The 26,429-nt window shown below is 47.7% G+C and overlaps 2 protein-coding genes and 3 non-coding genes across 5 annotated transcripts; all 5 read left to right on the top strand.

Moving 5' to 3' along the window:
- The first annotated feature begins 761 nt into the window (after window positions 1-761).
- On the top strand, window positions 762-13,941 carry snx6 (sorting nexin 6). The gene is given in 15 exon segments (XM_038728042.1): window positions 762-813; window positions 983-1,033; window positions 4,438-4,542; window positions 4,990-5,100; window positions 6,246-6,367; window positions 6,442-6,565; window positions 9,463-9,558; window positions 9,644-9,749; window positions 9,901-9,976; window positions 10,066-10,105; window positions 10,264-10,350; window positions 10,436-10,511; window positions 10,514-10,594; window positions 10,819-10,904; window positions 12,156-13,941. Coding segments are annotated over 15 exon segments (1,221 nt in total). The 5' UTR covers window positions 762-807; the 3' UTR covers window positions 12,210-13,941.
- Window positions 13,942-17,115: 3,174 nt separating this feature from the next.
- Window positions 17,116-25,995, top strand: psma3 (proteasome 20S subunit alpha 3). Its single transcript, XM_038728043.1, has 11 exons — window positions 17,116-17,248; window positions 18,197-18,279; window positions 19,116-19,239; window positions 21,022-21,123; window positions 21,359-21,432; window positions 22,056-22,128; window positions 23,099-23,164; window positions 23,273-23,319; window positions 23,433-23,500; window positions 25,684-25,748; window positions 25,833-25,995. Exons 1-11 carry the CDS (start codon window positions 17,228-17,230, stop codon window positions 25,875-25,877), a joined length of 768 nt encoding a protein of 255 aa, XP_038583971.1. The 5' UTR covers window positions 17,116-17,227; the 3' UTR covers window positions 25,878-25,995.
- Window positions 21,553-21,631, top strand: LOC119911083. The gene has a single exon (XR_005445782.1). It is a non-coding gene; the product is annotated as a small nucleolar RNA SNORD53/SNORD92 (small nucleolar RNA).
- LOC119911082 lies at window positions 22,255-22,333 on the top strand. The gene has a single exon (XR_005445781.1). It is a non-coding gene; the product is annotated as a small nucleolar RNA SNORD53/SNORD92 (small nucleolar RNA).
- Window positions 23,622-23,700, top strand: LOC119911081. The gene has a single exon (XR_005445780.1). It is a non-coding gene; the product is annotated as a small nucleolar RNA SNORD53/SNORD92 (small nucleolar RNA).
- Window positions 25,996-26,429: the final 434 nt, after the last annotated feature.

The raw sequence follows: 26,429 nt of genomic DNA, 5'->3' as shown, positions 1-26,429 counted from the left end.
GTTGAGTTTCCTGGGAAGTGATGAAAGGACAGCATTGTAAGTGGGGGATAAGTGGTGGCGTAGACCCCCTCCCTGTTCAATGACGGCTTCTCCACCCTGGTGTAGATGGCTTCCTTGACACCTCTTTCAAACCATCCATCTTCTCTGTCTAAAATGTGCACCTGGTGGTCCTCAAACGAGTGTCCTCTGTCCTTCAGATGTAAGTACTGTAACGACTGTCGTCACAGCAACAAGGAACACTAACGAACCAGCGGTATCGATGACCCGGGCCAACGACCCCACTGAGGTTAAATAGCTGAGTTTCCCTGCCAGTCAGTCAGAACTAAAGAAGTCCTTTGGATGAGGGACGAAACGTCTTCCAGTATCTTCAACCAAGTCCAGCTGCCCTGACTTTAACCTTCGTTGGAGAACTTTATATCTTGTATTTTAAGATGAATCAAAAGTTTTTTGTCTTTAAGATTCCTAAAACCCCAAAATGACATCCTGGCGCAGCAGTCCAAAGTCTCGGGGCCACATAAGGAGACAAGTAAGGATGAAGATTTTTTTTATTTAGTTTTTGCATTTCGAGAGTAAGTAAGTAAATAATCCTGATGTGGCCCCGAGACTCTGCTGGTAATAATGAACCTCTCCTCTGCTGGAACGTCAGAATCTTTCTTTTATTCTTTTTAAACTTTATTTTAGGATTTTCAGGGTGAAAACGAGTCGAAATCTTCTTAATAAATTTAATCTAAAAATTAAATGTTTGACTAAAGCTCTGCCTGTCCGCCGTGACGTCACAGCACTTCCGGTCTCCACCCGTTGGCAGCCATGATGGTGGGTTCCACTCTTTTCTCGCCTCTCCCTCTGCTTTTCCTCTTCTATCTTCTCGGTACCGGGCCCCGGGGGCCGCCGGTGCTGCGGGGCCCGTGGTGTTGTTGTTTTACGGTCAGTGGGCCGCCGCTGTGTCGGTAAACTAACGGCTCTTTGCTCTGTGTCTCCGCAGCAGGAAGGGCTGGACGATGGACCCGACTTCCTCTCCGAGGAGGACCGGGGAGTGAGTGCTCACTGTTCACCTGTCTGTCCCCGCTCACCTGTCTGTCCCCGCTCACCTGTCTGTGTGTCCGGGTCAGCGCTGGCTCCGGTTCGGCTCAGCTAAAGCGGCTAACTTGGCGTTAGCTCTGGTTCTTAGCCAGGTTCGCCGTGTTGGCTAACGTTAGCTTCATGCTAACGGGCTACAGTCGGCGTCGTTCAGCTGTACTGGGTCCCCCCAGCTGGGGGTCCGAACACAGATCCAGCTGGGGGTCCGAACACACACCCAGTTGCAGGCCCATAGCTTCAGCAGCTAACGGAGCTAGAAGCTAACAGCTGTCACATGACACACACACTGCTCGGATGCTAATTAGTTAATTCGCCTTAGTTAAAGTCAGATGTGGAAAGTCCAGAGGAACCGAGCAGAGTGAGACCTCTTTCTCTGTGAGACCAGGTTCAGAGGACTCAGGTTCTGGTCTGTGGCTGCAGCTGGGCGCTTGTTTTCTTTACTGAGTCACGTGATTAGTACTTTGGTCTCTGAGTGAGACGGTTTTCAGACCAGCAGTCCCAAACAGAGACATGAAGTCCAGCTGCAGAGGAAAGCCAGAACCAGAGTTGTTTAAATAATGACCCAGTTAACGTGTCGGGATGAACATCAGTGAATCAGCTGATCCTTTCAGCTCCAATAATGTTTTCATACCAGAGAAAGCCAGAAAACTCTGGTGACGTTCTGCATGTTCGGACTCAAACCAGCGGTGAACGGATCACATGACTGACTTTCAGACCAAACGCAAATTTAATCCCCGTGTTGTTTTTCTCACGTGAGTTTGACCGCTGGAGGTGAATAAACACAACCCGCCATCTCTGCGGCTGGATGAACCCAAAATAAACATTTAGCTGTGATTTAGTTTCAGTAAACAGATCAAACTGATGCTGAAATAACGACGTCATGATGCTGATCTGTTAAACATGTGACTTCCTGCTCTGTCTGGTCTGCCAGCCAGATGACAAGCACACAGCTTTTAAAACGCTTGTTTTCTGAATGGGGTTTGGTTTGATCAGAGCTGAGCTAACGTGTTTCACAGTAAAACACAACGACAGCTGGAATCAAGTAACAGACTCGTATTTTTTCTGAGCTTCCGGGTCGTTCAGCTTAGTCTCTTTTCTCCCAGCAGCCCCCAGGGTCCTGCACCACGAAGCGAGTTCAACATACCCAGGATGTCTTTCAGTTATCTGGCTTCACTTACCCGAACAATCACGGTCGGGATAAGCGGTACCACGAAGCCTGTAAGAAAGCTATAGGCCTACTAATCTAAAATAAACAGCCTACGTTCATATTATTATTATAAATTTAGTCTTTTAATATCCTACCAACTGCGATGGACTGGCGACCTGTCCAGCGTGTATCCCGCCTTTCGCCCGATGTCGGACTGGGAGCAAATCAAAAATATTAAACTCATTTCAGAGCAGTTAGTAAGTTTTCTGTAAAAACCTGCAGGTCTACAGTGACCTGAGGCTTTTAATCAGTCTCTGTAGGATGATATCGCTGTAGACAAGAGTTTCTCCGTATCACCGCAGCAAACCGAAAGCAGCCTATAAACAGTCTGTGGGATCTCCTACAGGCGGTGAGGTCATTTCTTAGAGAGCTGATTGGTCAGTAGGCGACGTCTTCATAGAGTTGATCTCTAATCTGGAACAGAACCTGCTCCGGAGCAGGTTAGCCGTTTAGTTACCATGGCGATCTACACGGTAGAAGTGAACCACCTTCGTGGTGCTGAAAACCCAGCAGGGTTAACCCCGAAGTTACCTGGATAAGCTCAGATCCTGCTTCGTGGTGCAGGGAGTAGCATGTAGCTGCAGTACCGGAGGCTGCAGTTTCAGGACCAGAACTGCATTTCTAGGACCCGTGTTTACTTTGATACTGCCAGCTAGCTGGCTAGCTAACTATGTTACTCTTGTTCAGCCCCCGGAAGCCAGTTACCGTCACCACAACCTCCACCGAGTGTGTGCCTAAACTTAAGTTATTGATTATATGCATGTCGGCTGGTTAACCCTACAGCTCCCAGGGTTAACCTCCCTCGTGTTGCTGTGCATTAGCACCACCACTCCACTAGATTGCGCTGTCGCAAAAGAACTGCGGTCCCACAGCTGCGGTTCCAGGATTGCAGGGGTCCTGAAACTGCAGCCTCCGGTACTGCAGCTACATAATATTGGGTACAGGCCCCAGGTGTGTCGCTCTGGATAAACAGGAAGCTCTGCAGCTACAGTAACAGCAGGAAACAGGGCAGCTTGCTGCTGAGTGGAGATAAATCCACGTTTTAATCCCACAGATTAAAGTAAAAAGTTATTTAAATAAAGCAGTTTGCAGTGAGCTCCTCCTGTCAGTGAACAGTTATCAGAGCAGAATCTGACGGCCGCTGTTTATTGGTCCAAAGCTCCGGCGCCGCCCGGCTCTCTCCTCCAGAGCTCCTGTAGCTCAGCAGAGACTCCGTCGCTCCTCTCTGCCCGCCGTCTCTGTCCTCTGCACGCTCTGAAGCCTTCAGCTGACCTCTGGACAGTCTGAACGCTGATAGGCAATTGTGATTGGTCACACAGTCGCTCACTTTGAGTTTGCTCCATCGCCTTCAGCGCTCCAGTCGCTTCGTGTCTTTGCGCTGACTTTGTAAACGCTTCATCCAACGCTGGCATCAGGAGGCTAGTTACTGTAGAGAAATGTGAAGAAACAGAACAACGTTAAACTATTTTATAATTAATTTAAAGCTTCCTGCTTTATAATTAATTTAAAGCTTCCTGCTGATATTTTATCCATCATGAATATTTACAGAATTTAAATACCACATAAGGATCCCTTCAAAATACACGTGATAAAATAAGTTTTCCCTTTATTTTCTTTAATACGTCGCTGATCTACAAACGTCAGTTATTGTTATTGATACCAGACAACAGACGTCACGTTCAGCAATCACTTCCTGCTCAAATGTGTTCGTTGTGTCATTTTATCAAATAAAAAGCAGCCGGTCGCACAGACGGAAGTCGTTTGCAGGGAGTAAGAATGCTAACAGATTAACTGGCAAACAGCCATGCTAGCATCGCTAACCCCGTTGGTGACGTGATCCTCAGCTCACAGGCGGCCCGGCGCCTCTTCTAACTGACCACGTGGACCCACACAGGAAGCTTGTGAATACATGAAATGGATCTTTCAAAGTAAAATTAAATGTTCTTTATGAAACTTCTTCCTGCTGGACGAGTTTAAAGTTTGGTTTCCATCATTTACACTTTATTGATGTTATAATTTAAGGGTCCTTTTTAGGCTCTGCAGGTATCAGTGGAAGTGATTGCAGTCACTGCAGGCCGTCACACACATGCATGTCTGCTTGTCAGTGGGTGTGGTGCATGATGGGATATGTGGTCTCTGTTCTCCTCCTGCAGTCGCGGGCGGTGAACGTGGATCTGCAGACGGACGCCACGCTGCAGGTCGACATCTCTGACGCTCTGAGCGAGAGAGACAAAGTCAAGTTCACCGTCCACACCAAGGTGAGGCTGTGCGAGTGTTCGCTGAAGTTCAGAGCGCTCTGCTTCCTCCCTGTGTGAAGGTTCAGGGTTTAAGGTTAAATGATCCGTTAGACTCGGGCTGCTGCCGTCTCAGAAAAACTTCATTTAAACTTCAGAATATGTCTTTGCACAGAGCGCCACCACTGACGTGCTGAAAGTGTTCACAAAGAGGTGGTTAATGTACGAACAGGAGGAACGACTCATTTTTTAAGCAGCTGATCCTGAGGTGTCACATCTAATTTACATTCCTGTGTATTTAATTCCCCCATTGATCACATGTTCTACACTCCTGAATGAATCTCGTCACTCGATGATGATTCAGGCTCCAGATCATTTCTTATGGATGTTGCTTATGGATGATTCTTTTAATTGGTTATAACACAGTGACGTTAATCAGCTGATCTGGTGATGTACTTCCTGTTTCCACAGAGCACGCTCCCCAACTTTAAGCAGAACGAGTTCTCGGTGGTCCGACAGCATGAAGAGTTCATCTGGCTGCACGACTCGTTTGTGGAGAATGAAGAATACGCAGGATACATTGTAAGAACCGCACACACACTCCCTCACGACTGAGGCTGGGCAACATGTTCCAACTTATGATTCTGGTGGAATCGTTTGGAAGGTTTGGCCTCGAATCCGATCATTGGTGATTCTGTCGTAGCCGTGGAGCACAGTAAGCGGCGTTGTTTCCCGTTGAAAAGGCCCGGGTCGGCACAGAGCAACACCTATGAGACACTTAGTCTAGTACTGTTCCAATTCAAAAGTCTTTATCCAGCCAAGTACAGTCTAATACCCAAATGTGTTCTCGCTCGCTCCAGGTGGTGACTTGTGTGGACTTGTTAAGTTGAAATACTGCTGTTAGTGTCACAGAATGCAGTTTTTTATGAGGAAATACAGCTGTTTAAACTTCATATTTGTGGTCGACTTCTCAACATAGAGCTCATTTTCAGAAACCGAGACAGAGCAGCCTGTTTCCCAGGTCTAGACCTTGAGGACATTGGTGGTACATCCCTCCATCAACACGTATGCAGACGACACTGTCTTGTCTGCACTTGGCTCTTCTCCACCTGTCTTTAATGCTCTTCAGACATTTCTGTAGAGCTTCAGACTGATGAGACAAAATGAACCCGATAATCTCCTGCCATCCATTCACGTGACCCTGTGCTTTCAAATTATAAACGTTTTGGGGTGGTCTTTATTTATATCAGCAGTTGTCTGAGACTTTTATATTGAAAAACTAAACAGATATTGATGAGTGAAATGGATCGTGTTGACCTTTCAAGACAACCCCTAACTGCTCCTACAGTAACAGGCGCGTTGGACAGATGTTCAGTTCTTAGAGCCGCAAACTGCATCGTCATCTTTGGTGATTTTCAGGTGATCAAACTGTGAAACGTCTGCCTGAATTAGCTCTTCAACATCCCAGAACTTGGAGAAATCAAGACTTTGACACGGAGCTGTTGAAGTTAGCAGCTGCAGAAACCCACAAATGTTGAATATTAAACTTCACCCCGGTTTCCGTAGATGAATTTGCCAACGTCCACGTGTTGGAAGTTTTCAGAATTTTGTGTTGACTTCGTACTAAAGTATGTGTTCTCGTAACATCGCTTGTCAGTTCAGCCATCAGAACATTACTAGAGTTGGATAAAGAGAGAATGTTTAGTCTGATGCTTGTTGTTGTGCAGATCCCCCCTGCCCCCCCAAGACCAGACTTTGATGCATCCAGAGAGAAGCTGCAGAAGCTTGGGGAGGGAGAAGGATCCATGACCAAGGAGGAATTCACCAAAATGAAGCAGGAGCTGGAGGCGTGAGTCACTAACTAAGAGTTCACCAGTGGTCATCTTCAGTTTTTCACACTCACTGCTGTGTGTTTTCTCTCAGGGAGTACCTGGCCATCTTCAAGAAGACCGTCGCCATGCATGAGGTCTTCCTGTGTCGTGTAGCGGCTCATCCTGTTCTCAGAAAGGACCTAAACTTCCACGTCTTCCTGGAGTACAACCAGGACGTGAGTCACTGCTGACACAACCAACACGACGCTTCACGCGCCTTCAGACACCCGACACAACGCTTCACTCGACATGACGCTTCACATGCCTTCAAACACACAACATGACGCTTCACACGCCTTCAGACACACGACACGATGCTTCACCTGCCTTCACTCGACACAACGCTTCAGGCGCCTTCAGACACCCGACACGACGCTTCAGGCGCCTTCAGACACCCGACACAACGCTTCACTCGACATGACGCTTCACATGCCTTCAAACACACAACATGACGCTTCACACGCCTTCAGACACACGACACGATGCTTCACCTGCCTTCACTCGACACAACGCTTCAGGCGCCTTCAGACACCCGACACGACGCTTCAGGCGCCTTCAGACACCCAACACGACGCTTCAGGCGCCTTCAGACACCCGACACGACGCTTCAGGCGCCTTCAGACACCCGACACGACGCTTCACCTGCCTTCACTCGACACGACGCTTCAGGCGCCTTCAGACACCCGACACGACGCTTCAGGCGCCTTCAGACACCCGACACGATGCTTCGACGCTTCAGGCGCCTTCAGACACCCGACACGACGCTTCAGGCGCCTTCAGACACCCGACACGACGCTTCAGGCGCCTTCAGACACCCGACACGACGCTTCAGGCGCCTTCAGACACCCGACACGACGCTTCAGGCGCCTTCAGACACCCGACACGACGCTTCACCTGCCTTCAGACACCCGACACGACGCTTCACCTGCCTTCACTCGACACGACGCTTCACCTGCCTTCACTCGACACGACGCTTCAGGCGCCTTCAGACACCCGACACGACGCTTCAGGCGCCTTCAGACACCCGACACGATGCTTCGACGCTTCAGGCGCCTTCAGACACCCGACACGACGCTTCAGGCGCCTTCAGACACCCGACACGACGCTTCAGGCGCCTTCAGACACCCGACACGACGCTTCAGGCGCCTTCAGACACCCGACACGACGCTTCAGGCGCCTTCAGACACCCGACACGACGCTTCAGGCGTCCAGTTTAACCAGTAGAGGGCAGTTGTGCATACAGGTGCTGGTCATATATTTAGAATATCATCAAAAAGTTGATTTATTTCAGTAATTCCATTCAAAAAGTGAAACTTGTATAATGTACACATTCATTCCACACAGACTGATATATTTCAAGTGTTCATTCCTTTTAATTTTGATGATTATAACTGACAACTAATGAAAACCCCAAAATCAGTATCTCAGAAAATTTGAATATTGTGAAAATGTTCAATATTGAAGACACCTGGTGCCACACTCTAATCAGCTAATTAACTCAAAACACCTGCAAAGGCCTTTAAATGGTCTCAGTCTAGTTCTGTAGGCTACACAATCATGGGGAAGACTGCTGACTTGACAGCCGTCCAAAAGACGACCATTGACACCTTGCACAAGGAGGGCAAGAGACAAAAGGTCATTGCTAAAGCGGCTGGCTGTTCACAGAGCTCTGTGTCCAAGCACATTAATAGAGAGGCGAAGGGAAGGAAAAGATGTGGTAGAAAAAAGTGTACAAGCAATAGGGATAACCGCACCCTGGAGAGGATTGTGAAACAAAACCCATTCAAAAATGTGGGGGAGATTCACAAAGAGCGGATTGCAGCTGGAGTCAGTGCTTCAAGAACCACCACACACAGACGTATGCAAGACATGGATTTCAGCTGTCGCATTCCTTGTGTCAAGCCACTCTTGAACAAGACGCAGCGTCAGAAGCGTCTCGCCTGGGCTAAAGACAAAAAGGACTGGACTGCTGCTGAGTGGTCCAAAGTTATGTTCTCTGATGAAAGGAAATTTTGCATTTCCTTTGGATATCAAGGTCCCAGAGTCTGGAGGAAGAGAGGAGAGGCACAGAATCCACGTTGCCATGCCACGCCGCATTGCTGCAGTAATTCAGGCAAAAGGAGCCCCAACTAAGTATTGAGTGCCGTACATGCTCATACTTTTCATGTTCATACTTTCAGTTGGCCAACATTTCTAAAAATCCTTTTTTTGTATTGGTCTTAAGTAATATTCTAATTTTAGGAGATACTGAATTTAGGGTTTTCATTAGTTGTCAGTTTTAATCATCACAAAACAAACATTTGAAATATATCAGTCTGTGTGGAATGAATGAATGAATATAATATCCAAGTTTCACTTTTTGAATGAAATTACTGAAATATATCAACTTTTTGATGATATTCTAATTACATGACCAGCACCTGTATTTATAGCACAATATGTAGAAATCAAATACTCTGAACAAAAATGTAAAAAGATTTGAGCCACAAACAAGAGATCTGAGCACACGTAGCTGTTAGCTGGATGTTCTGAAACACTCTGGGTCTCCTGAACAGAATTTAACTTTAAGCAACAGATCGAGTCTCAGACACAAACTCACACTTGGACATTTATGCATTACAGCTGCTGTGCACGGACATTAACAGCGAACATAGAGTTTAATGTAAGGAGACAAAGAGTTGAGATAATTTTAGTATATTGAAGTGTTTTTAAATCCACATATGTTGGTGCTGAAATGATGAGTAGGTACAGAAAGTGTTCGGCCGGCAGCTGAACCACAGAAAGAGCTTCTTGTTGACAGGCTCAGACTGTTACACCAGGGGTCTGACAACATCATGGAAAGGATCCCTTTCCTCCACGTCTCGCCTGTCACGAGATTTAGTGCACTGATTCAAAAGGTTTTTGTACCTTTGAAGTCATTTCGATGCCAAAACAAGAGTTAGAGCTGCTGTCCGGTTGGGAGGTGAGGATCTCAGGTTGTGGTTCTCCAGAGGATAAATGATGATGAAGATGGAGACCAGTGTGTTCCATGTTGTATATGTGTGCGTGACCTTTGACCTCTCCCCTCTGACAGCTGAGCGTACGAGGGAAGAACAAGAAGGAGAAGCTGGAGGATTTCTTTAAGAATGTGGTGAAGTCTGCCGACGGCGTCCTGGTGGCCGGAGTCAAGGTGACAAACAGAAGAACCAGAGTTTTGCGGTTCCGTATCGGTTCTCCTTCACGTTTCATTCGGACTGATTGTTTCTGTGTTTCAGGACGTGGACGACTTCTTCGAGCACGAGAAGACGTTCCTGTTAGAATATCACAACCGGGTGAAGGACGCCTCGGCCAAATCTGACCGGATGATCCGCTCGCACAAAAGTAAGAGTCCACTTTCTAACAACGTCTGTAGGCTCCAATGGAAGACTCACCAGGTGCATCATGGGAACTGTAGGATCCAGTGTTTTGGGGCTAGAAGTCAGGACGGCTCCTGTCAGCTAACTGCTTTATGTGCTGTAATGTGTGTGTTCAGACGCTGCAGACGACATCAACAGAATCGCCTCGTCTCTCTACACGTTAGGAACGCAGGACTCCACAGACGTCTGCAAGTACGATCCGACTCATTTGAGCTGTTGGTCAGTTGACGGCGCTGCCTTTTGGTACTTCTCTGACCTGCTTCCTGTTCGTTGTGTTTCAGGTTCTTCCTGAAGGTGTCGGAGCTGTTTGAGAAAACCAGGGTACGTTTGCTGTCAGATGACCCTCAACAACACACCTGTCCGCATACTTTTGGCCACACTGTTTATAAATAGAGGCTTTAAGACGCGTTGAACGTGTTTGATTCTTCACCCAACAGCCGATTGTGAAACCGTGATCTCTGTGTGTCGATGTCTTACAGAAGATCGAAGCTCGAGTGGCAGCAGATGAAGACCTGAAGTTGGCCGACCTGCTGAAATATTACCTGAGGGAGTCGCAGGCTGCAAAGGTGCGTCCTGACAGCCGGAGCATCAGGCTGCCGCTGTTCTGTGCTTCTGTTCTCATCATCATGTTTTATTATCAAAATGCTCCAGGACCTGCTGTACCGGAGGAGCCGGGCCCTGGTGGACTATGAGAACGCTAACAAGGCTCTGGATAAAGCTCGAGCCAAAACAGAGACGTCCTGCAGGCCGAGACCAGCCAGCAGCTCTGCTGCCACAAGTTCGAGAAGATCTCCGAGTCCGCCAAGCAAGGTGAGTCCACGATCAGACCGGCGCTTCTTTTCCAGCTGGAGCGAGGCGCCACACTTTAGGGTCAGCAGTTAGACTCCAGAGGAAGAAGCAGGAGGTGAAACAGTCTGAGCCAGAGTGGATCACACGTTTAGCTCCTGTTCCAGCTGTTCTCCCCTCTGCTGCTCAGCTGTTTCAGGTGGCGGTCCACCTGCTGCGTCTCTAACTGTGGTTCTGTTCTGATGCAGAGCTCGTAGACTTCAAGACGAGACGAGTGGCTGCTTTCAGGAAGAACCTGGTGGAGCTGGCGGAGCTGGAGCTGAAACACGCCAAGGTAACCAATCACTGCAGAGAGAAGTGTTAACCTAGCTTAGCACAAAGACTGGAAGCAGGGGGAACTGTTAGCCTAGCTTAGCACAAAGACTGGAAGCAAGGGAACTGTTAGCCTAGCTTAGCACAAAGACTGGAAGCGTTAGCCTAGCTTAGCACAAAGGCTGGAAACTGGGGGGAACTGTTAGCCTAGCTTAGCACAAAGACTGGAAACAGGGGGAACTGTTAGCCTAGCTTAGCACAAAGCCTGGAAACAGGGGGAACTGTTAGCCTAGCTTAGCACAAAGACTGGAAACAGGGGGAACTGTTAGCCTAGCTTAGCACAAAGACTGGAAACAGGGGGAACTGTTAGCGTAGCTTAGCACAAAGACTGGAAGCAAGGGAAGTGTTAACCTAGCTTAGCACAAAGACTGGAAGCAGGGGGAAGTGTTAGCCTAGCTTAGCACAAAGACTGGAAGCAGGGGGAAGTGTTAGCCTAGCTTAGCACAAAGACTGGAAGCAGGGGGAAGTGTTAGCCTAGCTTAGCACAAAGACTGGAAGCAGGGGGAAGTGTTAGCCTAGCTTAGCACAAAGACTGGAAACAGGGGGAAGTGTTAGCCTAGCTTAGCACAGAGACTGGAAACAGGGGGAAGTGTTAGCCTAGCTTAGCACAAAGACTGGAAACAGGGGGAAGTGTTAGCCTAGCTTAGCACAGAGACTGGAAACAGGGGGAAGTGTTAGCCTAGCTTAGCACAGAGACTGGAAGCAGGGGGAAGTGTTAGCCTAGCTTAGCACAAAGACTGGAAGCAGGGGGAAGTGTTAGCCTAGCTTAGCACAAAGACTGGAAGCAGGGGGAAGTGTTAGCCTAGCTTAGCACAAAGACTGGAAGCAGGGGGAAGTGTTAGCCTAGCTTAGCACAAAGACTGGAAGCAGGGGGAAGTGTTAGCCTAGCTTAGCACAAAGACTGGAAGCAGGGGGAAGTGTTAGCCTAGCTTAGCACAAAGACTGGAAGCAGGGGGAAGTGTTAGCCTAGCTTAGCACAGAGACTGGAAGCAGGGGGAAGTGTTAGCCTAGCTTAGCACAGAGACTGGAAGCAGGGGGAAGTGTTAGCCTAGCTTAGCACAGAGACTGGAAGCAGGGGGAACAGAGAGTTGTGTGTTAAACAGCAGCAGAAGTAGGAATAGCTCTGAGGTTTAGCGGTTTAGCAGCAGTTAGCATTGAAGCTCGTAGCGGGGGTGTTCACCTGTGTCTCTGACCCCGCCCCTCTCACCTGCAGGGGAACCTGCAGCTGCTGCAGAGCTGTCTGGGCGTCCTGAAAGGTAACACTTAACTGTGTGACCCGCCTACACCAAACTGGACACGCCCCTTTGTTCACGCCCCACCCACAACCACATGGGCACGCTCGCTGTGGGCGGAGCCTGAACGGACGGACGAACAACACGGAGAACTCTGGACCAGAGAGAGAGAGAGCACAGGGTTAAAAAAGACAGGAAGTCTGTCGTCTTCATCACTAACCAGACACCGTCCTCTTCATCTTCCTCCTCCTCCCTCTCTGTGCAGCAGCACCTGTCCCAGAGTGGATCTCAGCCTCTTCTCCTGAGTGATTTTCACATGAAACTAAAGAGTTCAGATTCATCTGGAGTCATCCCAGAGCGCCTCTGTCGACAGAAACACAAACCTGAACTTCTCAAATGTCCAAACACGATCGTAAAGAACGTCGAACATCTGAATTACATTCAGTCTGAAACTGTAAATGTTTTATTTCCATCGGGAACGATTCTCTGCTTCCATTTAGGGTTTAATCAGGGTCAACCCTCCTCCAGACCAGAAGGAGGCGCTGATGTTCTCTGACAAAAACACCAGAAGAAGAAGCTCAGTTCTGCCTCTGATTGGTCAAAGGTTAAAGGTAGGATTATCCAATCAGAGGCAGAGCAGGAGGCGGGACGTAATTCTAAGCTGTCTCAGTAGCTAGCGTTAGCGTCATCTGTGGCAGCCGCGTCTCTCGGTTTATTGTGTCTTCGAGTTTCTTGATTACGAAACGAAGTCATAACAGCGTGTAGAATTTGAGTGAGATACGTAGTCGATCAGTTTTAAACACTTAACGTGTCGTGGCTCAGCAGCGCCCCCTCCTGCTGGGTGAGATTCTGCTGTCCAGAAGCCAAGTCAGACACAGGTATTGATTATGTTTCTGGGCTCAGATCCTCCGGGGGTCTGGCGGATCCTATTCAAACATGTGAACATCACTCAGAGGAGGCGGAGCTGATCCTCATCTGACCTGCAGGTCCCTGCGAGTCCTGAGAGTCCAGAGAAGTGTTTCCTGTTTCCTTCTTAAAGTCCTCAGAGCTCGATGATCCACCAGAGAAACAAGTTCTCGTCTTCAGAGCGCGTTGAATCTCCTGCGAAGGAGCTTGTTTCCTGTTGGTCTTTGAGGAAGGATCTTTAGAGACTTTCAGGACTCGAGCAGTTTCTCTGCAGCTCGACGTCTTTCTGTCTTTCTGTTGTTGCTTCAGCCGCCGTCAGCGTGTCGCTCTGTCCTCATCTTCTTCCTCTTCTGTTCTCTTATTTTGGCGGTGTGTGTGGGTGGTTTTAATGTGTCGGTGAACTTCCTGTGCTGCTGCTGCTGTGTGACGGCGTCCAGCTCTCGGTTCCCGTTCCTATTAAAGTGTAATGTCACTAAAGAAACAGCCTGTATATGTTTGTATTAGTTCGTCCTCTTCATCACCTTCGTCCCCGCCTGTACCTCTTCCTGTCCTCCAGCTGACGGTCTGTTTGCCTTAACGTCGATCAGTTTCATTTGTTGTAAAGAAAAAGTTAAAAATCTGTTTTTGTTCCCGATCTTTATTTTCTTTTTTAAATTTCACTGTACACGAATGTTTTTCACTCTTCTTCTGTGACCAAAGCTTCCATTAGTGAGTGGAGACAGAAAGAGAAATAAAAAGAGAAGAAGAAGAAAAGAGATGATTATAAACTTCACAACATTTTAGTTGTTTAACCTTCAGCAGGTCTGTAACCCTCCCTGGTCATACTGAGACTCAATAAAACTTATGGACACTTTTCTTAAACTCCTCTGTGTCGACGTTTACTGAAAGAAGCTCTCCGATTGGACAGGAGCTCAGAGCGCTGGGCGTTTATTGGCTGGAGGTTTCAGGTGCGCCATGATGGTTCCGTTCAGAAGTCAAACATTTAGAAAGTGCTTTGTTGGTGTTGAGTCCAGGGTGTCCCGTCATCCTTTAACAACAACAGAAGAAGAAAGAGATTAGCTCGCCACAAATCCCCACCTGGTCACCACAGGTTTTTAGACCCTGCCTCCACCTGGTCACCACAGCTTTTCAGCCCCGCCTCCACCTGGTCACCACAGGTTTTTAGACCCCGCCTCCACCTGGTCACAACAACCTTTCAGGCCCCGCCTCTACCTGGTCACCACAGGTTTTTAGACCCTGCCTCCACCTGGTCACCACAGCTTTTCAGCCCCTCCTCCACCTGGTCACCACAGGTTTTTAGACCCCGCCTCCACCTGGTCACCACAGCCTTTCAGGCCCCGCCTCTACCTGGTCACCACAGGTTTTTAGGCCCCGCCTCCACCTGGTCACAACAACCTTTCAGGCCCCGCCTCTACCTGGTCACCACAGGTTTTTAGACCCTGCCTCCACCTGGTCACCACAGCTTTTCAGCCCCTCCTCCACCTGGTCACCACAGGTTTTTAGACCCCGCCTCCACCTGGTCACCACAGCCTTTCAGGCCCCGCCTCTACCTGGTCACCACAGGTTTTTAGACCCCGCCTCCACCTGGTCACCACAGCCTTTCAGGCCCCGCCTCTACCTGGTCACCACAGGTTTTTAGGCCCCGCCTCTACCTGGTCACAACAACCTTTCAGGCCCCGCCTCTACCTGGTCACCACAGGTTTTTAGGCCCCGCCTCTACCTGGTCACCACAGGTTTTTAGGCCCCGCCTCTACCGGGTCACCACAGGTTTTTAGGCCCCGCCTCCACCTGGTCACAACAACCTTTCAGGCCCCGCCTCCACCTGGTCACCACAGGTTTTTAGGCCCCGCCTCCACCGGGTCACCACAGGTTTTTAGGCCCCGCCTCTACCTGGTCTCCGCAGGTTTTTAGGCCCCGCCTCTACCTGGTCGCCACAGGTTTTTAGGCCCCGCCTCCACCGGGTCGCCACAGGTTTTTAGACCCCGCCTCCACCTGGTCGCCACAGGTTTTTAGGCCCCGCCTCTACCTGGTCACCACAGGTTTTTAGGCCCCGCCTCTACCTGGTCACCACAGGTTTTTAGGCCCCGCCTCCACCTGGTCGCCACAGGTTTTTAGGCCCCGCCTCCACCGGGTCGCCACAGGTTTTTAGGCCCCGCCTCCACCTGGTCGCCACAGGTTTTTAGGCCCCACCTCTACCTGGTCACCACAGGTTTTTAGGCCCCGCCTCCACCTGGTCGCCACAGGTTTTTAGGCCCCGCCTCTACCTGGTCGCCACAGGTTTTTAGGCCCCGCCTCTACCTGGTCGCCACAGGTTTTCAACATAAATAAGATAAAGAGCAGAGAATCGGGGGTCAGGAATATCAGGACCAGCTGATGAGTCTCTGAAACATCAACACAGATATATTAATATTATTTAGTCGCTACAGTTTCATTTGATTGGCATTTCTGCCAAATGGCTTCTAACTACTGTTGATGTGTAACAACAGTTTTGATTGGTCTGAGGTTTCTGTTGTGGGCGGGTACATCAGAGAAATCCTGTGGTCAGTGAGCTTGACACTAAATTCTCAAAATGTTTCTGAACATTTTAGGTATTTTTTTAGCAGAAGCAGCTACAAACAGGTTCTCAGGTCTGTACTTGTACATCATGCAGAACCTAAACACACGGACGGACACAAACGATCAGCTGATTATTAAAGGAAATATTTGTTAAACTTTTTATGGCATGAAATGTTTATATGGTGACGTTGCTGCTGCACCACAAAGACGAGAGTGGAACTTTCATATATTCTAGATTTATAAGACACAACGTGAAATATTTCAGGCCTTTTTTGCTTTAATCTTGGTAATTACAGCTCATGGAAATAAAAAGCCCATATCTCAAAATATTAAAATATCAGAATATAAAAACGTTTGTGTAATGAATCCAGAATATGTGAAAGTTTCACCTTTTGACCTAAATTACGGGAAGAAAAAAAACGTTTTCACGATATTCTAATTTTCTGCACCTGTGTTTGTATTCGGTTACGTCACATTTCACTGCAGCTCGTGAAGAACTGTCTTTTTGTTAGAGACCACCCAGAAACTACCTGCGCCTCCTTTGAACTTCAGCAGATTCATCTTTGACCATATTTAAAGGGATTTAGCATTAATGTGGGAGAATGTGGTATTTTGCTTTTAGAGAAGTCAAAATAAAGAAAAGTTTTTTATAATAAAATATTAATTGTAACGGCAAAATTCTGTTCAGCCATAAAAAAGTCAACTTTGTACATTTCAGGAGGTTGTACATTATATCCATTTAATTTATACATCCAACAGCAGAAAGGCTGAAAACTGTCAACATGTGGTTCATTTTTAATCCCCCCCCCCAGATCAAAACAACAAACCTTATGTGACGTCACTGCTGCGTCACTCCGCAGCAGCAGGCGGCGGCAGAGAACCCGCGCAGGACGGAAGAAGTCTTCTTCTGTGGTGTGTAAGTGCAGCTGTGTCAAGCTCGCGGAAAACAGGAAGACGTGCGGGAAACTTTGTTCAAATGAAAGTTTCACATAGACGCTGACCCTGTAATAAATTATTAAACTCATTTAAAACTGTTCCTTCTGTAAACTAGAAGTTGCATCCATTAGTCATCTTTTCTTTAAATGTCCTTACTGTGGATAGAAGCTGCTCTGGAGATTTTTCAGAAGATTTGCTTCTGCTTGATTCTCTGAAAATGTTTCATGTTGTTTCACATCTGTGAGGCTGGAACCCAAAACAATCCCAATTTTAATTTGATTTGTATTGAAAAACAATATCTCTCCGACTCTGTCTCTCAGTTATTAGTTATTATCACATTTTTTAACATTAAATTACTCTGTTAAAAAGTCTGTTATTTTACTGGATATATGTTAATTTGTTTCTCCCTCATATAACGTGTTTTATCTTTTATGTGTGCTGAAGAGAACCATGTGATATGATCGAAAGCTCCAGAAAAAGCTAATAAATGGAGCTTCATTGAGATTATTTTGGAAGGAAGATTTTTTAAAATTAGGCTCTTATTGTGAAGGCCGGAGCCGGAAGCTGACGTATGACCGCGGTGACGTTGACAGTGTGATGACGCGCAGGCGCAGCGGGCTGAAAGCAGTTGACCGGATCCAGAGTTGGTGTTAAAATGAGCTCCATCGGAACCGGGGTGAGTGTTTCACTGTCTGTCTGAGCAGAACTTCACTTCAACTTCACGCCCAATGTTTCTGTGTCACATTGAATCCAGTTTACAGGGAAATAATCCACTTTTATTCTGAAAATCATTCATAGAAGCCTGTAGCCTGCTGGCTAGCTAGCGTGTTAGCCTGCTGAGTCACAACGAGGCCCGCTAGCAGAAGCTAAACTGAAATTGAAAGTATACAAAGTTTTAAGTTTTCCTTTAATTTAGATTCAGTTTGCTGTGAAAACTTTAAAACCTACAGAAATAAAACAAACATCCCGCCGTAGCTTCGTCACAGTTTTTGTCACTTTAGTGATATAAATTAGTGATATTGACGGGAACGTTAAGCAGAGTCGATGCTAACAGTTAGCTCCGGTGTACGCCAAACTCCCTTTAGAATACACCGCATTTAACTCTCCTTGCATGTGAACTGAAGTTCGCTCCATGAAGAAGACGCACAACACTTTCTGTGAATGTTTTTAAGTGTTTAATTCATCCGGGCTTCTCTTGATTCACCAAACAGCCTTAAATAATAAACAGCCTCAGATAAAATAAAGCTCAGAGCTGAAACATCCGTCCTGTGCTGCTATCAGTGGGACATTTCAAACGATGAGATATAATGTGAAGTTTGGTGACAGTAGATTGTAACTTACTACATATGAGGTGAAAGTGGATTTTAATAAATTTAGAGCACATTATGAAACAACAGTCCTGTAATTAATCCTGAATTCACAGCTAAAACACACCAAACATTGTGCCAGTGTTTGGTAGCCACACAGACCTTCATTCATTTGAAAACCTTTGAACTGATGAACACCCTCATATTAATTTACACTTTGATTTGGGTTTGAAATCACTTTGAGTTATTGTGTTGTATAATTAACGAATAGGTGAATGGTGTGAACCTGCTAACATCAAGTCTGTCTCCACCTGCAGTACGACCTGTCGGCCTCCACCTTCTCTCCAGATGGCCGAGTGTTTCAGGTGGAATACGCCATGAAGGCCGTAGAGAACAGCAGGTCAGCAGCTTCATGTAACAGCAGAGAACAGCTGATCACTTTGTGTTCACACTGATGACCAACCAGGTGACGGTGTTCCTGGTGAACGAGGCAGTACTTTTGCCTTTGAGCGGACGTGAGAAGAGATTTAGTTTAGTGGGTGATATGAAGAGTCAGCTGTGGCGTCTCAGTGGGAGCAGAGGTCGTATTAAACGTCAAAATGAATCATGTTGCAGTTTGATGAAGCGTCTGTCAGGAGCTTTAATGATCTTTCAGAGCATGAGACTTTACCGGGTTAAATAAATATGTAATAGAAAAGTAGAGACACGGCGGTGGAGGGATTGATCTGTGGACATGAGTCAGGTGTTCTGATGATAAAGTGGGGCTGAGCGATACGATAAAAAAATATAAAATATCAGCAATTATCAGGATAAATCAAATCTTATTTCTTTCAGGTTTAAAGACTGATTTTTGCTCCTGAGTGAAAGTCAAGTGTTAAACTTTTCTTTCTGGTCAGAACAAAGTCTTGATGCCAAACAAATCTGAGGCAGAACTTTCAGAACTGTTGTGATAAAAAATCTCTTTTCAATCCTGTTTCCTCAACAAAATAAATATCTTAGCAGAAAAATTAAGTGCTGATTCATTCGTGATTCAGATGAATTAAATCAAACATTTGTTAATGAGGAAATTTATATTAATTAATTATCGTTCTGGTTTTATCGCCCAGCTCTGGAACAGAATTTCATCTTTCAGTGGATGTTTTTGTTGACTGTGTGGTTTCACCTGAATGCACCTCTGCAGCAGCTTTTCCATAACGCTGTGTGTGTGTGTGTGTGTGTGTGTGTGTGTGTGTTCAGCACGGCCATAGCGATCCGCTGTAAGGACGGCGTTGTGTTCGGGGTGGAGAAGCTGGTTCTGTCCAAACTGTACGAGCAGGGCTCCAACAAACGCATCTTCAACATCGACAGACATGTCGGCATGGTAAACGCGCACACACACACACACACACTGCTCAGCAGCAGTGTCTGCGTGGCATGCAGGTCGTCACCATGGTAACCACGGTGGAGATGATGCTGAGTCCCAGCGTGGTCACCAAGATTAAACTAGGGCTGCAACTAACGATTATTGTCAACTAATCTGCCGACTATTTTCACGATTAATCAACTAATTAAGTCTGTAAACCCTCAAGAAATTGTGAAAAATGCTCATCACAATTTTGCAGAGACCAAAGTGACGTCTTCAAACTGCTTCTTTGGTCCAAGCAACAGTCCAAAACTCAAAGACTGAAGCGATTAATCGATTATCAAAATAGTTGTCGATTAATTTTCTTTCGACCGACTAATCAAATAAATCGTTGCAGCTCTAGATTAAACATAAAACTGACAAGAAAGATAAAAGAATATCTTCAAGATGGCTGTCCATGATATTTACATCAGATTTACATGTGTGAAAGTTTACATAGAGTTTACCTGCTTGTTGATGAGGCTGCAGACGGGAAGAAGCTGTTTTTGTGAGAGGTTTTGGTCCTGATGGACCGCAGCCTCCTGCCAGAGGGGAGAGTCTGAAACAGCTTGTGTCCGGGGTGGGAGGAGTCAGCTGCAATCTTTCCTGCTCGCCACAGAGTCCTGGAAGCGTACAGGTCCAGAAGAGAAGGAAGATTGCAGCCAATCAGCTTCTCTGCAGAGCGAACGATGCGCTGCAGCCTGCCCTTGTCCCTGGCAGTGGCAGCAGCGAACCAGATGGTGATGGAGGAGGTGAGGATGGACTCAATGATGGAGGTGTAGAAGTGCACCATCGTTGTCTTTGGCAGGCTGCTGCAGGAAGTACATCCTCTGCTGGGCCTTCTTGGTGAGGGAGGTGATGTTCAGGAGATGATGGTGCCCAGGAAGTGGAAGGAGTCCACAGTGGTGACTGGGGAGTCACACGGGATGATGGGGGAGGGTGGGGCTGGGCTCTTTCTGAAGTCCACAGTCTTCAGAGCGTTGAGATCCAGACTGTTCTGGCTGCACCAGGTCAACAGATGGTCGATCTCCCACCTGTAGGCGGACTCGTCCCTACCTGAGATGAGCCCAATGAGGGTGGGACAACGCAAGGATCTCAAAAGACCTGATGAGCACAGAGCTCAGGGAACAGGAAGTGAGACATGCTCAGTCTGACATCATTTGTGGACGTGTCAACATGTCAGGACGTGTGTTGCCAGTTAGACCGACAGGAAGTGCCCGTGCTTTGAAGTAAATTTTACTTGCGGCCAAAACGGCAGCTGTAACACGTGGATATACACCTTCTCGAGAACACTTGAAAAGGCTACACCAGCCGCACGTTTACAGTTTTTACCCCCATTCACGTTAGCGGAAACCGGAAGTTAGCCTGCTCAGCCGGCAACAGTCAACGCAGCGGACGCAGATTGACGGACACACGAGTATAAATGCGCTGCTCCGTGCGTAGACCCTGCACAGGAGTATAAATCAAGCTACACGAGCAGGCGACACAAAGACTTGAAATAATTTGCCTTTGTTGTGGTCCACTGGGTAATGAAATAAAGTTGTCCCGCTGCCAGACTGATTCGCCGGCCCTGAGGTAGACGGTTGTTCTGAAGGAGCAGAGAAGCTGCTGAAACACAGGAGCCATTAAAGTCCAGGAGTTTCTTACAGACCTGACCCTCTGCTGGGGTCTGGACTTCACTCATCTGTTGTATACTTTTTTATTTTAGCTGTTCTGACGGTTGAATATCCTAAGACCCCCCCCCCCTCTCTCTCTCTCCAGGCTGTGGCCGGCCTGTTGGCTGATGCTCGCTCGCTCGCCGATGTTGCCAGAGAAGAAGCCTCCAGCTTCAGATCAAACTACGGACACGACATCCCACTGAAGGTTTGTCTTTCTGCACATAAAGCACTACTGATTATTTTCTTAGTGGATTAATCTGCAGATTATTTAGCTGAGTCATCGTTGGGTCTATAAAATGTGACATCATCTGGTTCAAACGCAAACATGTTCTTCAGTTTGAGAACCCGGATCTGTGGCCGATGTGTTCCACCGCCGGGCTCGCTCCTCACAAAGTTTAGTTTGTGTGATGCTAAGCTAACGGTGTTTCCTGTTGTTGCAGCACCTGTCCGACAGAGTGGCCATGTACGTCCACGCCTACACGCTGTACAGCGCCGTGCGGCCGTTTGGCTGCAGGTGAGTCTGAAACCTTCAACTCGTTCATCGTCAGCTGATCGCCGAGCGTGCTGCGTTCAGGTACAACAGAGTCCCAGGAGAGCACAGGGCCGTTAAAATGAACAGGATGTGCTCAGCAGGGAGGGATGATGAGAGACAGGAAGGTTTCGCTCACTGGCTGAACTCCTGTGATGTCACTTCCTCTTGGCTGTCTGACCAATCCCTGAGCTGAACTCTCCCCACACACGTAGACCAACATCAAGGCGGCGTTCAAACTGCAGCCCGACCGATCTGGGTTTTTGGCGGCTGATATTAAAAGAGTTGCTTTATAAACGGATATTTAGATCTTGCAGATGATTTGGATGGTTGACCTCCTTCCTGTATAATCAAGTGAACACGGAAACAACAGTAAATATTTGCTGCTAGAAGAGAGAATAAGTTCAAAGAGTTTCCCTTAAATTGATTTATATCAACGCTGACCGTGATTTCAGATTTATTTTACTAAATATATCTGAAATGGTTAAAATTGTACGCTCACTCACTTTTAACATTTCCATTTTTCTGACACGTGACCATGTGTCGGTGTGAAAAAGACGAGCTCAGGAACAGGAAGGTGATGAGCGTTGTTGTTTGTCTCTCCGCAGCTTCATCCTGGGCTCGTACGACAAAGACGACGGTCCTCAGCTCTACATGGTCGACCCGTCCGGCATCTCATACGTGAGTCACTCAGACCGCCCACTGTTGTCACGGTGATGATAGGCTGCACGCACTGAGAACAAGATCATCACAGCATCACTCGTTCACACGGTCAGACTGATCAGTGAGCTTCATGTGCTCAGCAGGGAGGGATGATGAGAGACAGGAAGGTTTCGCTCACTGGCTGAACTCCTGTGATGTCACTTCCTCTTGGCTGTCTGACCAATCCCTGAGCTGCACTCTTCACACACACACACACACTGTTAGACCGCCAGGAGGCCCAATGAGTTGAAAGACCAAATAAATTTTACCGAGCAATTACAGTAAGTTGCCATGTCGGCGGTGTGGAAGCATTTTAAAGAGTCCGAGCCGTTTGCAGACGCTGTTCTGCTGAACTGTCTCCATCTGTGGCTGACTTCTTAGAAAAGAACCACTCTGAGTGTTTCTGTCTCTCGTCTGTGAGGAGATTAAACTAGCCGCACCTACATTTGGAGTGCACACGTATTCCAGCCTTTACGGTAAGTGAAGCGGCCCAGAGCGAGCTGACAGGCAGGTTAGAGACTTTATCCTGTCAATTTGGCTCTGCAGTATGAAGAGAGGCTGTGAAGACCAGAACCACATACTACATTATTTATCAAACCGGGTCGGACTGGATGGATTTAGTGCGAGGAGGAAACGCATGTGACAACATCCGGTTTTCAAAATAAGGCGTCTGTACAGGATGGAAATAAGATTAACTGGATTAAATTCACAGAAAGTAGAAAACATTTTACATGTGTCTATTAAAAGGAAATGGCCCTCTCGGGCCCCGGGCCCCGGGCCCCCCACCAGTCTCCACATCCTGCAGGAAACGCTGAGGAAAAAGCTCATTTTGATTATTTAATTTATGCAATGAGGGGGAAAAAAGGCAGAAGAAATCGGTAATAATCTGGAAAGTTTTTCAATATTGTCATTTGGCTGCGTCTGTAGTCACCACTCTGTCTGTGTTCAGGGTTACTGGGGCTGCGCCATCGGAAAAGCAAAACAAGCCGCCAAGACAGAGATCGAGAAACTGCAGGTGAGTCTGAATCTTTACATCCAGATTATTGGAGCAGAGAGCGGCCAGCTCTGATCCGGATGAGTCCGTCTGACGGACCAGGTGTGTAACTGTGTGTCTGTCCGGCAGATGAAGGAGTTGACGTGCAGGGAGCTGGTCAAAGAGGTCGCCAAAATGTGAGTCAGCTGTCCTGACGGCGAACGGCAGCTCAGGCTGATCGTGTTTTACTTTGAAAGAATCACTTTATTATCAAGACTGTCACCAAAATAAAAGCCCCGTCTGTCCCCAGAATCTACATCGTTCACGACGAGGTGAAGGACAAAGCCTTCGAGTTGGAGCTCAGCTGGGTGGGAGAAGGTAAGGACCGACCAATCAGGGTGCTGCTTCCACTTCCTGTTTATTATTATGTACACAACTTTTTCTCAAAGGTTAACTTTAACTGATCAGTGAGGTCGATCAGCTTCATGTGCTCAGCAGGGAGGGATGATGAGAGACAGGAAGGTTTCGCTCACTGGCTGAACTCCTGTGATGTCACTTCCTCTTGGCTGTCTGACCAATCCCTGAGCTGCACTCTCCCCACACACGTGGACAAACATCAAGGCGGCGTTCAAACTGCAGCCCGACCGATCTGGGTTTGTTGGTGGCTGATATTAAGAGCTGCTTTAGAAACCGATATTTAGAAGAGATGTGAGAACACGTCAGAAGCTCCTGCAGCTCTGACGCATCGAAACACGCGAGTGAGAGACGATCACACCTGAGAGCTGAGAGCTCGTCCTCTCCGAGCGATGGGGACGGGGACCCGGTTCCAAGATTTCTCAAAATCAATGAGGTCCGAGCTTATCGAGACTTGCGGGTCCTAAGATGTAACGTTATGTCTCGAGCGTCAAATCTGATTTAATTTGAAACGCAATGGATCAGAAAATCATCAGGCTGCAGTCTCCGCCTGCTGCACACGCACACACACACACACACCGGCAGCAGAGCGAGAGGCGGCGCCGTCGCAGTGGAACACAGTGAGGGTGGAGTCAGCTCCAAACTACTGTAACGTTAGTTGATGACAGCGGCGTCTCGTTACTGTAAGTACGTGCAATAACACCTTTGCGAGTAAAGACAATACTTTATCAATCCAAACATGTAGAAAGGGTTAATTTACTCCTCTCTCAACGCTAGCTTGGCATTAGCCAGATGTCTGTCTGCAGCACAGACGGGTCTGTAGTCTTAAACTCAGCTGCTGAGACAAAGCAGCCGCTCCTCCTCTACCTGTAACGTTACCTGCAGCCAGGAGAGAGGAGGAGGGGCTGATACACACCGATGTTCTTTCTAAACGTCACTCGCTGCTTGTGATGTCACAGAGTTACTGAGTTACTTTGCTGTTGTCCAGAAACAACATTTAGCTGGATTTAAAATATTAAATTAAAAACAACCAGGCAGTTAATATGCACACTTCAGTATATGTTTATTTATCACAAGTGATGTCATCTCAGTTTATAACGTTATGGCACATTGAATATTTTCCTCACGCCCTGCAGCCGGCCTCAGGCTGCTGGGGCTGGTCTCACCAAATAATACAGTATCGATAAAGAATCGGATCGTTAAGCAGTCTCAATAAGGCCATCAGTAAAAATGAACCATCCCTGCCCAGCGTTAAACTCATCAGTCTGTCTGTCTGTCTGCCTGTCTGTCTCCTCGCCTGCCTGTCTGTCTGTCTGCCTGTCTGTCTCCTCGCCTGTCTGCCTGTCTGTCTGTCTCCTCGCCTGTCTGTCTGTCTGTCTGTCTCCTCGCCAGTCTGTCTGTCTGTCTGTCTCCTCGCCAGTCTGCCTGCTTGTCTGTCTGTCTCCTCGCCAGTCTGTCTCTCAGCAATGATGCAGTGTTGTTGAACTGAAGGGAGAAGAAGAGCTCTACTGTCTCTCTTCCTGTTCTCGTCTGTTAGTGACGCAGGTCGAGTTTTAACATTGATGTAACTTGATGTTGGCAGACTGAGGCTCCGCCCACTTTACTACGTCTTCCTTTTAAAACTTCTGCTGCGTCTCCTCCGGTCCAGACTGAAACGCTGAAGTGTGAAAACGCTGCTGACCCCGTTCTGGTTTTACACTCCGGGGCGCCGTGTTGGTGCCGATGGGTGGAGACGATGACGCTCACGTTCGGCTTCCTGATTGGCTCTGATCAGTGATGAAGCAGAAACGCGATGCTGCTGACAGAGTTTTATTAGTATTCTGTACTGTGTAAAGTACTCTTGTACTCTGCAGCTCTCTGGATTTGCTTTGCGTCGACTCCCAGTCTGTTTCCCGCCGCCACGGTCTCCGTCCTCCCGCGTTCCTCGCAGTAACAGTTCCATCTCGCCGTGGCTCCGTGCAGAGAAATCCCTGCTGTGGTTCTTCTCCATCGCTGCTCTGCGTTCGTCTCTAGCAGAACTTTCTTCTTTAGCCGCAGAGTAGACGATCTGCTTCCTGTTTACACCGGCCACGCACATGCTCAGTGTAGGTGGCCGGTCACGTGATGGACTCAGTCCTGACCCTCCTGTCTGTGTCCTCTCCCCTCAGTCACAAACGGACGACACGAGCTGGTACCCAAAGACGTCAGAGAGGAGGCTGAGAAATACGCCAAGGTGAGCAGGACACACCTGTACTGACCACACACACACACACACACACCTGCAGTCAGCTGATCCACGTGTCCCTGTGTGTTTCAGGATTCTCTGGAGGAGGAGGACGACTCTGACGAAGACAACATGTAAACTCTGCTGACGGCTCTCACACGGATTCTTTTTTATGTTTTATAGTTCCTGATCGTTCCTGTCTGTTGTTTTGCTTTGATGAAATTCAGCTTTGGGATTAAAACGAGTTGAAGAGAAAGTTTGTGTGTCGCCGTGTTTTTCTGACTCAGGTGATTAACTGGAAACGAGCTTTCAGGCCAGAGTTTGAACACTGAACAAGTTACTGAAAGACGAGCAACACAACATCTTTATATTATTAAAGTTTACTGATCACACGTCTGTTTTCGCCTCAGACTTCTTACTGAATGAATGAATTGGTGATCATCTTGCTGAGAGGTTGGACAGCATGGATCCAGATCAGAAACTCCATGAGGACAACAGTCAGACAGCAGCCGTGTGAAGGGACCCTGACAGGAGGCCTTCACTGTGCTCGCTCTGCGTTTGTTAGAAATAACCTCCACGTTCCCAGAGAGGAACATGACATATATGGCTTTGCCTTCACCCTCTTCCTGTTGCGTCAAAGCGCCGATGCGCCCGCCCCCCTGCTGTTCTTTACAAACGGCGCCACAACCG

Source organism: Micropterus salmoides, unplaced genomic scaffold (assembly GCF_014851395.1).
Source record: "Micropterus salmoides isolate LMB-PRFRI ecotype aquatic unplaced genomic scaffold, ASM1485139v1 Ms_hic_scaffold_19, whole genome shotgun sequence".
NCBI classification, from domain to species: Eukaryota; Metazoa; Chordata; class Actinopteri; order Centrarchiformes; family Centrarchidae; genus Micropterus; species Micropterus salmoides.
Note: the sequence above shows the minus strand (reverse complement) of the source record. Positions and strands in the feature narration are given on the sequence as shown.

Excerpts from the sequence above, each read along its gene's own strand:
- psma3 (XM_038728043.1), top strand. The coding sequence starts at position 17,228 with ATGAGCTCCATCGGAACCGGG. Across the intron at positions 19,240-21,021 it reads TCGACAGACATGTCGGCATG|GCTGTGGCCGGCCTGTTGGC; the intron begins GTAAACGCGCAC and ends CTCTCTCTCCAG. Across the intron at positions 21,124-21,358 it reads GACACGACATCCCACTGAAG|CACCTGTCCGACAGAGTGGC; the intron begins GTTTGTCTTTCT and ends CTGTTGTTGCAG.